The sequence below is a fragment of the Barbus barbus genome (genome assembly GCF_936440315.1).
Source record: "Barbus barbus genome assembly, chromosome: 2".
Classification (NCBI taxonomy): domain Eukaryota; kingdom Metazoa; phylum Chordata; class Actinopteri; order Cypriniformes; family Cyprinidae; genus Barbus; species Barbus barbus.
The window spans coordinates 20459770-20474409 of NC_136730.1; the positions used below are offsets into that span (position 1 = coordinate 20459770).

Below are 14640 nucleotides of genomic sequence, written 5' to 3' on the forward strand. Positions count from 1 at the left end.
GAATAGATTCTTGTATACAAAATTGATAGTTATTTTACCAGTTAATTTCAGTTAACCAAAACACACACACAATATGTTACAATATCAGTTTAATTTCCAGGACCTGGCCTGAGAACAAAAGTTTTTTGATGATCCATTTCACTCATTGATAATTACTGGTTTACTTTTCTAATCACAACATTGGCATACCAATACCATTTTTTTTTTTTTTTACATATTGTAGTTGTTATTATTGATTTAAGTTGCTATATTTCTCGCCGTTGTGAATTTGAATGATGTCTGGAATTTTAACTTTAAGTTGTGCATCATTCACACTCAAATTCTGCTGTTCATTAAAGCTCTAAGTACTATTGAATGGAGCAGACATTCATGATGAGTGGACTGTCTCAGCCTGTGCTCCTTGCCCTTCACTCTGAGGAGAGCTCTAAAGGTTGGGTCTGTCGATGTGATAGCTGATAGCCCCATCTGCATTTGGCATGCTGGTTGGCACATGGGACGGTCTCTGTGGAAAAGAATCGGGTATTTGGCTCTGGTGCTGGCAAACCTTGTGGAAAAGAGATTGTGATTTGCCAGTGGTAAAGTGTTTCACTAATGGGAATATCTTGAAATCTATACATTGATATTGGAGATGATTAATGCATAAATACTGCTTACTGGAGCAATACCTACTGAAATGAAGGTAGACGATATATCACTAGAATCTTACCTGTTACTGTTAGGGGAAAATAATTTACTTTTAGCAACAGGCCAGCAGAGGGGGTTGTTATAGAATGAGCTGTAATTTTGTTTCAATATTGTGATTTAGCTCTTTGAGCTTATTTCAGAGTTCATTTGTGCGAAATCTGTCAGGTAATTTTAGATTAACAACAGACCTTAAATTCACTAAACTGAGTTTGAACAGGGGTGAATTTGGTCCCTTATTTTTACATGGATGTTCATGTGTAAGCACATGTACATCTGTGTGAATCTTTGTTCATCTACATATAAAGGGAAATTGGATGGAATTGGGAGGAGGGGAAGAGATCCAAACACAATGGTGGTAATCACCTTCAAAGAGAAATGAAAATGAGCCATAGCACCGCTGGCAAAAAGCCCAGCTGTTTTTACCAAACTGCAGTCTCTGAGAATGGCTCACAACTGCTTCTTTGGTGCTGTTAGACGATTCTGTTTTGGTTTAGCCTACATCTAGGCCAATGCTCAAACAATGGAAGGATCTATGTCTGTGGTTTTGATGCATAAACATTCTATTAGGTCTGCAAAATAGCCAATGAAGTTTACAGTTTTCTTGTTTAAGAAGATATTCAGCAAACTAGTAATCATAGCATACCATAGCATTTCCACTCTGTATTTCTTCACTACTTAGAATGTGTTAGGTTTTGAAAGTAGACTATATTTATATTTGCACACAGGAAAAAGACCAGAAGAGTTGTAAGAGAAAAGGCTGTCAGTAAGATTTTTTTAATGCATCTATTTATTTATTTTTGCAAGAAAACAACACTTTTATTCAGCAAGGATGCATTAAATTGTTCAAAATTGACAGTAAAGTCATTTATAATATTACAAAAGATTTCTATTTCAAATTAATGCTGTTCTTTTGAACTTTGTTTTCATCAAATAATCTATATCTTAAAAAAATACAAAATATTTTAAATTTCAAAAATATTAAGCTGAAAATAAGATGAAATAAGAAATGGTTCTTGGCACCAAATTATCATATTATAATTATTTCTGAAGGAAATTTGCCATCACAGGAAAGAATTACATTTTAAAATGTATTCAAATAGAAACGTTCTTTTTAATTGTAATAATATTTCAAAAGATTATTGTTTTTACTGCATGTTTGAGCAAATACATACAGCCTGGGTGAGCTTAAGACCCCAAACCTCAGACTTTGCGTTATATTACGTAATATCTAGGTCCTTCAAGGTAGCCACCCTTGAAACTTGACAAAATGATGCCAAACCTTAACTAAATGACAGAAATCCTGTTATGATATTAAGATTATCAGGAATTTAGTTACCAGTTAAGATATCAGTAATTTAGCAGCCATGTGTTTGAGACCTTAGATCACCTCTCTGGTCACAGCAGTCTGGGAAGCCAGACAGGTCCTGTTAGAGGAGCAGCTGGAAGGAAGCCTGTCATGCTCAGTTTTCTGCTATTAGCAGCACTCTAAGTGCTAATAGCTTTAGCATGTGGCCAGTGATACTCATTTGTGCTTCAAATATTTGGATGTGTAAAATAAAATAAAGGAGAACCCTATGTAAATATAGTTTTACCAGTTACATATCTTTAGTTTATTATATTATGCCTGTATTATACACCTAAATTACTCCCATTTAAGTGTAGCATGATTGTATGCTCAGTGCTGATGGCTTGATTAAGTTGTGTGTGTTAGTGCACACATGAGGTTATGAGACGCAGCACAGTAGTAGCTGAGTTCAGCAAGTTCAGTGGAGTTTTCTGTCTGTCGGTGAGAGAGAGAGAGCTTTCTCATCGTCAATCTCTCTTACACACACACACACTGACACACAAATATCACACATGTAGGTCATGCTGACTAGCAGTAGCGTTAGTCTCTGTTGTGATGTCTGGCTGTTTCAAGTCAGCACTCTGATCATGTGGAATTAGCTGTGAAGCTCACAGGCCTCTGCCCTCTTCCCAGGACAATCTTATTGAGAGTAAAAGATAGAGACGTCCACAACTATCCCTTCCAACCAGTGACACAGTGACCTCTCACCTCTCTCTGTCTCTCTCTCTCTCATGCGGTTGTTTACGTTTCTGTTATGATCGGAGCACATGCGGCCAGCTGGAGGAGGGGATCTTAGGGGGAGGGGCAGTGACCGACAGGATAAAAGTCTGTGGCTTAAATCAGGCTACTGTTTACAGCAAAAAACAAACCTTAAAGTACTTGATTTTAAGTTGTTTTGTTATAAATTAATGTATATGTATATCATATTTGCTTTATGTGGCTATATGTAAAATTATTGTTCGTTGTTAATACAGATTGATGATTGCATGGGATAAATGTGGTGGTAGTTAATCCATGTTGCCATTTAAGAGGCTGTTGAACGCTCACAACTCCCTCTGGTCCAAATTCAAGTGCAAGGGATGTGCACACATACTGAAAAATCACACCAATGATTGATCATGAAAAAAATAATCGGACATTATCATGCAGTATAGGGCTGGGCGATATGACAATATTATTGTATATCGAAGATGTATCATAAGTATCGTGACGTTCACGTCGACAGTCTGGTGACGGATGATTATCGACATTATCAAAAAAAAAAAAAGACAAATGATAAACCTAGTAAGTTGCAAAAAATATTTTGCATAGCCTCATAGTCACCATACAGGTCTTTTTGCATGTAAGAATGAAATAATTTAGTAGGAGGATTGGGAATCGAAAAGCTATTCCAATTCCATGTTCACGTTTTGAATCCCAATTGCCGGGAAAACATGACTAAAATGGTATGCAAAGTATCATAGCACTTTATTTTATTTCAGAAAGGAATTTAATTTTGTTGAACATTTGTTCAAGTTCAGGGTTTTGGTACTTGAAAGTTTCATGGTTCAATGTACTTTAAATGTGCAGGCCTATGTGTATGCTCCTGAAATAAAGGTTCAGAAAGATGTGATGCATTGTTTTTGTTAATATGACTCATATAGAGTCGCTTTTAAGAGTATAATCAAGTATTTTCCATTGTCTAGTCTTTAATAAGCAAACAAAAATAACATTAAATTGTAATATCAAATCGCAATAGTTAGCCTATATAATCACAATACTCAATTATCGCAATATTGAATCGGCACACAAGTATGGGGATAGTATTGAATCGGCGTATCATCCCAGCCCTAATAAATACAATATTTTTGACATATTGCCCAGTCCTAATGACAAATAATATTGCAGTGCAATTATGGCATGCTGCTGTCTAGGGCCGTTTCAGGTGTATCAGGTGAACACCAGACTAATACAGTTCAACTTTGCTGTTGATGATTGCATTCTCAGCTTATTAAGTAAGTCAGAATCAGGTGTCGGCTTGTTGTTGCTACAGGAAGTGACATTAACAGGAAATCCTGTTTTTACTGCCTGCCTTGACAACAGTGGTGTGATCCTTTGTCTGCTTCACGACTACCTAGATACAGTTTAATGAGAGTTACCTGGCCTGAAGCCACGTGGGAGCAAACGGCGACTCCCCTAGTAACAGTTCATTAGTTCCCTGACCTCTTACTTGCTCATAGACACAATCATATGACTGACTCTCTAGAACACACATACTGCTCGGCTTTGGCCTCTGGCATAAGCCTGAAAGTTTTATATGGGATTAAGAAGTCAGAATGTAGGAACAACATGCTGCCTGATTGGATAGCCTATAATTAAAAGCCATAGTGTGTGGTATAGCTGATTGGCAAATCAGGACTTGACAGTAAGTATGGCCTGATGGCTCGAGCCTCAGGGCCAGTGCAAGAGAGATTTGGGACCGTGTTGCCACCGTGTCTTACATTCATAAGTTGTGTACATATGTTTTATGTCTTGCCAAACTGTGATTTATCCTGTGATGTGTGATTGAATAGCAAAATTGTCAAGGGCTGCCTGTCCATAATTTGTAATTACCTTAATTCATGTTACAAATGTTGCTGGTTTAAATATTCAATTGTATCTACCTGTTTAAGCCTCATTTGCAGATTATTTGGTTTTGACAAAGTAAAAGTTATACCAACAAGAGGCCAGAACTGGCGGGTTTGATTTAAGGTAGTCATATGAACAACCATTCTGTAATTACACTGATTTGTTGTTCAAAGTGCTCTGCTCTCTGTTGTCCTTGTGCCAGTTAGGCCTAACCTTTTAGTTTTGGCTCTCAGCCTTGTTGTACAGCCACTGTTTAGTGCCTGATGGGACATTTCTTGTGGTGTTGAAGGAAATTAAGGAGATAAATTTCAGCATTTTAAGGAGTCTTTTGTTAAATCTCAGCCTTAATTCAGATTGGCTTGTTACTGTACCCAGGATGTACCGATTGTTCTTTGAAGGTTCAAATGATTCTACAGCCATCACATGGAAAGTGTCTTTACATTACCCTGAGTGCAAATTTGACCCTCTCTACTGTTCTGTACCTGTATATAGATTCCATACTGGTTCATTCTGGTCCCTCAAACATCCTGATGCTCAACACATTCTGATTGGCAGGAATATTTATAGACCCCCGTGTGATGGAACATTATTGCAAGATACTTTTTTTTGTGCATGAGCACACGTGTTCCTGAGGATATATTGGTCTGAGGGCCGTCGGTTAGAGGTTGGAAAGATGTTTTGAATGCCACTGATTTATTAATAAAGCCAGCTTTATGAATGTTTCTCAAATTACTCTTGTGTCATGCTGATTCTTTCTCTTCTCTTTTTTTTGCAGCAAAACCGTACAATCAAAGGTGGATTGCATTTTGGTGAGTATTTGATATGGAAAAATATGATGAAACTTGTTGATTCACTGAAAATACAACATCAACAAAAACAATCATACAATTAATCAACAAAAAATAACCTGAGCTTTATCTAATAATCTAATATTATGGTTACAAATCTTATAAAACATTACAATAGACATGAAAAAATGTGCTTAAACCATAGTAAATTGTATTAATTTGTTAATTTAAATATTGTGGCGGGAGGAGCAAACGACAGACACAGTGGGTGTGGCGTCAAGCCTCGGAGAGGTTTTTATTAAACAATAAAAAGGGAAAATAAAGTGTCCAAATAAACAGGGAACCTGGTGTCCTCGCTGTGCCGCGGGGCTAGTGAAGGAGGGTAGTGTTCGTCAGGGAAGGGTCCAGGGAAGGGGCGGAGTCCGGTGGCCGCACGCGCTCCCCTCTTGGGGCCGGGAGCGAGTGGCGGCGGCGTCTCTTGCGCGGCTTCGTCCATCTCCTGGGTTCCCGGCGCTTCTGGGGGACTCGGCGGCCCGGCATCCTGGCCCATCAGCCGCCTAACGGGTGCGGCAGTCCTCCTCGACGCACCCTTCCTGGACCCACGAGGACACCAGCGTGCATGCACGGGGAAGAGACCGGTCTCTCGAGGAGAGGCACGCTCGGCATTTAACGGCGGCGGTGATGAGGCTCTATTCACATCAGGTGCGCCTCATCACACGCCGCCAGCCCTGGCTGTTTCAGCGCCACTCCTCTCTCACACACCCACTCCCGTCGGGAGCCTGGTGAAGGACGGCGAATACGGGACGGGGTGGTGATGATAGAAAGGGGGGAGGCAGCCGACTCGTCACAATATATTTGAGTCATTTTGAATTGCATAATAAGATTGGACAGTAACAAGTAAGCAATACTTGATTTTGTTTGTTAAGGTCCCGATATACTTCAAACGAAATCAAAGAAGAAACTGATATGACATCATTTTGAACAAAATCAGGCCGAAACGAAGTTCGTTTTGAGTTTGTTTTGGCAGTTCGAAACAGCTCACCAAAGCGAACTTTCTGGGGGAGTTAATTTTGGCTCCTAAACACCTTTGAGCTACCATTGGTCCTTGGCGATTACGCAATTGGTGGGTGTGTTCAGGAGCTCCACCTTCTTTGACGCACAATTTTTTTTCCCCGGTTCGTTTCTCATTCAACAGAGGTCAGGCAGGGGAACAACAACTCCAAGTCACTAGCAACATAAATACAATGTGTCGAATAGCTGAGCTGCCACAGATATATCCGCACCTGTACGATCGCTTGTACAGCAATTAAATGAAAGCATTTAATTTCTAGAAAGAAATTGCAACAAAGCTTGGTGTCGACGACCCAGAGCAAAAAGCGACGTAGAGAAACAATCAGATGCAAGTTTTCCAAAGCCATGAAAAGAATGATATGAAAGAGTAAAAATATAAGGTAGCAAGTACCAAATACATGTTTCAAATAAATGTTACACCATACTGCTGCTGCTGTTCTTTCAAAGCGAATTTAAAAATATACAATAAATGAAATGCCAAAAGAACATAAAATAATAAACCTTTATTTTTATCAAATTATGACAACACATAAAATATAAAAACATGTAATCATTTATCCAGACTAATCAAAGACCTAGATACACCTTCATTGTATCGTTGTTGTGTTTAGGGCAGACGCACGAGCGTCGCAACACGTTTACATTAATCTACACCCCGCCTCCAGCAGTGCGGTGGGTGTTGGAATGTTCGAAAACAATATACCGTCGCTCAGCCTTTTCGAATTTCTTTTTGCCCCCAAACGAAGAACGAAAACAAACTTCGTTTGAAGTATATTGGGGCATTTATTAAGGTAGACTGTTGGATAAATTACATAAGGTGTGTTAAACACAAACCCAAAGTGAAGGCAGTCCGTCCCTCCTATGAAAAAAAAAAAAAATGGGTTCTCTTTGGTTCTTGGGTTAGTTATAGTAATGGTCAATTGTAAGGGTTGGTTGTCGAGTGATCGGAGGAGAAATGTTTGTGAGTCAGATCTGTCAAACGATGGCATTGTACTGAAGAATACTGCTTCTACTATCAAATATCACAATACTAAAATGCTGTCAAATACAAAATATGTCCTTTCATGCATGAAGACAAAGAAATATAAATGTTCTACTAAAGGTCAGTGACATTTGTGCCTTTTCTTATAATGCTACAGTTTTTTTATTTGTATTGACTTTTTTTTACAATTTAGGTTATTTAATGTTTGAAATTACATTCGAGACTATCCTAACAAGGTGTGTGGTTATATGTATGCCGTCTTGTGGAATGTCCAAACAGAGGTCATTCATTTGTATTGGCTGACTTTGCTTTGACTCTTCTATAGTGGTGTTTTCATTCAGAAAGGGTTTGGCTGGTTCAGCACTGACATTGGTAGAGTTCAGACTTTAAGTGCAGTTTTTCCATTGTGGTCAAAACAGTGAAAAATATGATGATATTAGCATAACAGAGCCACCGCCTATTATGGGGAAGCTAATCCAAAGTATAAAGAAAACAATGAGACAGAGACACACACACATAAAGATCGCAAGGCCGAGTCCAGAATGGAAGCAGTGTTCTTGTGTGCCCATCTTATTAGTCTTTCTGGCCATGTCCAAGCTCACATATATCCTCACACCTTCGGGACTTTTGTAACAGAGGGCTTTGAAAAGTAAATGTCATTGTTCGCTGCATGCGACATACCCTGCATTGTTTATAGTGGGGAGGTAAAGTGTGGTAGAATCTCAACAGTTAAGTTTCCACATTAGTGAATGTTTTTCAACGTTGACAATAATTATAAATGTTTCTTGAGCACCAAGGAGTAATGGCTACTGAAAATTCATCTTTACCATCACAAGAATAAATTACCAGGGCTCGCAAAATCGCTAGCCTGACGTCCCGGGGCTATTGTGTTTTCTAGTCGGGCTACCAAAATGTATCACTGCCCTGCCCGACGGGCTACCTTAAATATGATATTTAATATGATATTCCCTCTAAGCTGAGCGCGCGGGCGGCCACGCAGAAGAAATAATGTGCCTTACGCACACAAAAATGAGTTGGGAAGCCATTTGATTGAATGCTGCAGTAAAAGGGAAGGAATAGCAATGCTCGGGCAAACCGCTATAGAGCTGATGTCACGACAGAGTTAGAGCCGGTTTCATAGAAAGAGAACGATGTGCACCAAATGAGTCGCTGTAGAAACTCAATACTTCAATAGTTGCGGTGCGCTCAACACGAGAGACAACGCAAACACAATGACATGAAATAAAACGTCCTCATGTATTAAAGAAGAGTGGCTTGATTAAGTGCTGGAAATAGCGGAGGATGGGCAAAGAACGGTAACAAGACTCTGAAACATACAGTCACACACAAGAGTATTGTACAAACTGTACTTCATAACGATGTTTAGACAACTATAGAAGAATTCATATGTTCACGTTTTTATATATTTAACTTACAGATCTCAGCTTAAGTTTGGCTTCAGTTTGTATTCTATTCTATTCTATTCTATTCTATCAGTTTAAATAGTTTGTTTTGATAATATATTATGTTGGGGCTATATTATAAACCTGATAAATAATTGACCTTGTTTTTGAGTTTTTGACTTTGAGTCGCTTGCTCATCAAAGCTGTATTCATTTCAGAAATACAGAAAAAATCAGTGATATAGTGAAATATTATTGCAATTTCTAATATTGGTTTCCTATTTTAATACCTATACTATAAAATAGCATTTATTCCTGTGATCAAAGCTGAATTTTCAGCATCATTACGCCAGCAGTGTCCCATGATCCTTCAGAAATCATTCTAATATGCTGATTTATTATCAGTGTTGAAAATGTTGTGCTGCTTACTTGTTACTTCTTTCTTTGATTCTTTGATTAATAAAACGTTTAAAAGAACAGCATTTATTCAAAATAGAAATATTTTCTAACAATAGAAGTCTTTACTATCAATTTTATCCATTTAACACATCCTTTCTGAATAAAGTTGAACTTTCTTTAAACTTTTTGAAAGTATCTTTAAAAAAGAAAGAAAAACATTTCTGACCCCAAACTTTTGAATAGTTTATATTGTAACACAAAATCTTTATTTTGACTAAACACTGTTCTTTTTAACTTTAAATATCACAGGTCTAAAAAAATACAGTATAAAAAATAAAAAAGCAGTACAATTGTTTCCAACATTGATTAAAAATCAGCATATTAGAATGATTTCTAAAGGATCATGTGACTCTGAAAATACTGCTTTGCTTCACAGGAATTAATTAAATTTTAAAGTATATTAAAATAGAAAACATTTATTTGAAATTGCAATAATATTGCACAATATTATTTTGTGAAATAATATTCAGTATTTTTTATCAAATAGATATTGTACAGGTCTGGTATAAAGAATGCTTTTGCTCAGGTGACCGAAATGTCCGCCCAATAGAGAAGTTTTTCTCAGCAAGAAAAAAAATGAGGGAACATTGCTCCCACGGGTCCTTAAATTTGATACAACTAAACTGAAGAGTTTAAGGCCTTAGACAGTTTTAAATGCGTTAAATGGTATAAGAAATAATTTTTCAAATTGCCTTAAATAGATTTTTTTAAATTCTGCAGATACCTTGTAAATAGTAAAATAAAACTCTTTCCTTGATATTCGTTGATATTTGTGTACTGAAAATGTTTTTGATTGACATTTATGGTCTTTATTTTATTTGGGCTAGTTAAATTAATTTTCGGGCTACCAAAATCTGAAGAGTACCTGCCCGAAGGGCTACCAGGGATTTAGACATTTTGCGAGCCCTGATTACATTTTATAGGATGTATTAAAATAGAATGCAGTTATTTTAAATTGTAATAATATTTTGAGCAAATAAATCCAGCGGTGGTGAGCATAAGAGAATTCTTTTTGCAATTTATTGTAATATAATTGTCTGCAAAGTAAGATAACTAGTGTGAAGTAGACTTTGCATTGGGTTTGTCAGTGTTGATGTTTATAATTTGTGGACAATTTGTGCATAGTTGAGGAGGTTCCCATCAGGTTATGTAGGGCTGCAGCCAATAAGGCATTGAGTTATGTGGGGTGATGTGTAATGGCCCCTCAAGGTAAAGAGAAACACACAATCCTCTCCAGATATTAGGCGGTGTGCCCTGTGTCCACTGCTCACCTCGTCTGTCCTCTCCAGTCCCTCCTCCTCTAGCCTGCCCATGTTGACCTCTGCAGGATGTTGCCAGCTCTCGCTGAGTCTTGCATCAGCCTCCTCGCATGAAACTTTCATTCCATAGTAGTATCCCACAAAGCCTTGCTTTTTAACACTTATTACCTCACATTTACATCTTGCTAACCATGTCACTCAAAAAAAAAAAACTGTATTGCTTCAAAATGTTCAACATTCTGTCATAATATTTCAGTTTTTCTGGCAATTCTTGGCAACCTTGTAAAAGAGAAATTCAGATTAAACAATGCCTGCTTTAATTAAATAAACATTTAACTCTAGCAGGGTATAATTAGATCTTTTTTTGTGTTGAGGCTTTGTTTGTAACAAACAAGGTTACAGGTCTGATATGTTTCGCCGGTTAGTATTTAAACGGGATAGTTCACCCAAGAACGAAAGTTCCAAATTGTTTATTCCAAACTGGTATGACTTTTTTTCTTTCATGGAACACAAAGAAAAATATTTTGAGACATTTTTAATAAATATCTTATTTTCTGTTCCACATTAGAAAGTAGCAAAGTTGTACAGGTTTGGAAAAACAGTAAATGATGCTGAATCATTTTTGGGTGAACTATGCTTTTAAGCAGTTAATGTAAAATGCTGGAGATACAATACAATAATTGAGTTATATTCATTATATTCACTCATTTGGGGTTTGAGTGCCTGACTGTTCCTGAATCATCACTTTGTGCCAGTATTGAATTGTTCCAGCATCCAGGCCTGGAAGAATTTGCTTGTGAAAATTCTGTAGGCTTGTCAGTAAGAACTGGGTTCAGTCCATCTGAATAATGCATGAGTTATTCAAGCATGTCTAGTAGGCTCTGTAGTGCTGAGTAAGGGGTCTGCACACTACCCAGGGGACATTACACCTGCATGAATGAGCTTAGTGATGATGAGCTACAGGTTCTTCCTAACTTTGTCATGACCTGATTTCCAGTGTCTTCATCTCAGCGTTGAGACTAATGAATAAATTGCAGGTTGAAAATGTTTAAAAAAGCTGTTCCATAAATATGTATTGTCCAAATGTCCAGTTTGGCTTGTATACTACCGTTCAAAAGTTTGGGGTCAGTAAAATAATTAATACTTTTATTCAGCATTAAATGGATCAGAGGTGTCAGAAAAGGCATTTATAATGTTACAAAAGATTTACATCGCAAATAAATTCTGTTCTTTTTTATTTTTTTATTCAAAGTATCCTTAACAAAAAATAAATAAATCAGTTTTCACAGAAATATGAAGTTTTTATCATACTTTACCACAACTGTTTTCAACATTGATGATAATTTTTTTTTTAAATGTTTACCGACCTCAATCTTTAGAACTGTAGTGTATGTGTTAATGTTTTTGTTTTCCACATGCTTATTTTTGTCCACCCTTAAAAGTCACCCAAGTCCTTTCTTAAATAGGGTTGTTCACTTGGCTCCGAGACGTCTGCATTCTCGTGCCATTTTTACTTACCTTTCTTACCCCTCTCCAATGTTAACGCTAGCAGCGCTCAGTGGTTGATAACTTTAGCTATTTGCTAGCTATCTTTCCCTTAGCAACGAAGAGACGAATAGAAAAGACCGAAAGAGACACAACTATTCTTAGAATTGGACGGAAAGGGGAGGGCGGGAGAACCAGCGAGGGATGATTCCATCACTGATGAAGAGATGTTTAGGTGACAGGTGCATTTCCTAACAATCTTTCCCCAAGTTTCATAAGCTCTGTGTTGGTATTGTTTATTTTGACATGGCCATTACTCCAAGGAGATCATTTGGACTGATTGTTGGTATATAGTTGTGTTGTGGGACTTTTGAAGATCCCCACTTCCATTACTCCCACAGGCAGACACCATGAAAACAAAAGCTTGTTTATGCTGGCTTAACCGACTGCTCTGATCGCTGAGGGATTAGGCATTCTTCTGGATTATTTTTACCTTGGATGACTTCCTGTTTAGGGTTATGCCGCACAATCCTATTGAAGTCTGTTTATTTTAATTTGCTGCTCACAGCTCTGCAGGTCTCAGCCCAGCTTGCTGAGTAAAGGCCTCTGAGTTTTAATATTGCATGTAGTTTCATGAGGGTTGCCAGGTGCAGAAAACCTGTCAAACTCACTTTAATATTTCTATCCAATTTATGTTTGCAGAGCTTTAGAGAAGGGTTTAAGTGTATGTTTGCGAGTGAGAAAGAGCGGGTAAGTGAAGATGGGGAGCAGCGCCTGGAGGGAGAGACTCGTGTCTGCTGCTCTCTACTCGGGCAGAATTTAAATCAGCTCTGCCCCACCCAAACATCTTACACATTCTCTTTGAAGAGCTGTTCAGTGCTCTCGTACACTTAACAAGAGTTGTAAGAGAAATAAAGAGACCTGAAGATCAGAATAAGATCTTTATTGTAGAAAGTGAAAGGGAATTCATTTGTATTTGTTTATTGCTTCATTGTTGGGTAGTTGGTGAATCAGTTTGACTTGGTAGGTCATATAACACTAACTCTGATGCCTTTCAAACATCTGTAATTTTCACCTTCGTTCTGCAATGCCCCTCTTTGCTAGACAGTATTGAAGTCACTTGGTTTCATGCCGTTGACACATTGACCACTTGCATACTCTACTGTTTATTATTTTTTTAAAGAAAACACTTTTATTTGGCGAGGAAAGCATTAAATTGATCAAAAGTCGCATTAAATGTGTGACATTATATTTTAAATAAATGCTGTTCTTGTGAGCTTTCTATTCATCAAAGAATCCTAAAAAAAATATCAGTTTCCACAAAAATATTAAGCACCACAACTGTTTTCAACATTTTATAATAAGGAATTTTTCTTGAGCACCAAATCATCATATTACAATGATTTCTGAAGGGTCACGGGCAGAGGTGTCATGCACTCGTGATATTTGAGGGGGGTGGGGGGCTTGTCATGTTTGTCATGTGACACACAGCAGCTACAATAGCACTGTATAACTGATGTAGGCTTATGTTTTATTCATTTTTTTCCATTTTATTCGAAATAATTTCAAACGTGTTAACTATATGAGGAAATATCTCAAACATGTGTAAGTAAGTGTGTTTTGCACCTTTATAGACTGTTATTTGACTATAATGGGTGATGGGCAAACTAAATTAAAGCCCAATTCGGACGGTAATTGTTTCTCAGGGGGACGTAAGTGATTTTCACCATATACAGGGGGTAGTTGGTGATTTAATTGCCGTCCGAATCCAGGACGTCTGTGTTTTTCTCTCACCACCCCCGTAAAAATCCCTGGCCAAATTACTTACTGTTTTTTGACAAACACCAAGGTCTTGTGGTAATTTAATTGCCGTCCGAATCCACATCTGAGTTTACGAGAAGAAATCGATTGAAAATTCAGCGTTTAAACCCTTTTTGAACACTCCCGAACACCGTACGGTAACTGTTGTACTTCGGTATAATTTGCATACATATTTATTTCTGAAATGCTGGAAAGTAAAAGAACAATACTTCATAATTGCTCCACCACAGCGACTGGGAGCAGAAAGAGAAGAAAAGCACGTAAACATTCGAAATGGGTCTTTATTATGGCAGCGGCAGGTATGCAATACAATTTTAAAATGCGTATTATAAACGGATATATATTGCATATAATTATATACAACTATAGCGCGTATTTTCCTATTTTTAAACAGGAGATTTAAATAAATAATAAATAGGATTATGTATTATAAAATATGCTTGGAATAATAAGAATATATTTTACATAAGTATTTTTAAATACATTTTCCACGCGTTCTCAGGATCACAGAACTCACTCCTCCACTGTGAATAAATCACCGTCCGAATCCATGAGTTTTATCACTGAGGTGATATATTACAGACGTCCATATGAGAAACAATTACCGTCTGAATCGGGCTTAATAGTGTAATTTATTAACTACACATAAAAACCTGACTTTTTACTTAAGTACCAGATATGGGTGTCATGCCATAAAATATTTTTAATATGACTGACTTTGTATTTAATGTGAATTT

General features: G+C 37.3%; 1 protein-coding gene across 1 annotated transcript in view; it reads left to right on the forward strand.

Annotated features, from left to right (window-relative positions):
• The window catches only part of LOC306843618 (DNA-binding protein RFX7-like), a 34148-nt gene that overhangs the window by 2104 nt on the left and 17404 nt on the right, over nt 1–14640 (forward strand). The window contains exon 2 of the mRNA XM_079375191.1: nt 5412–5445. Within this exon, the coding sequence (XP_079231317.1) occupies nt 5412–5445 (34 nt within the window). The remainder of the gene's footprint in view (nt 1–5411; nt 5446–14640) is intronic.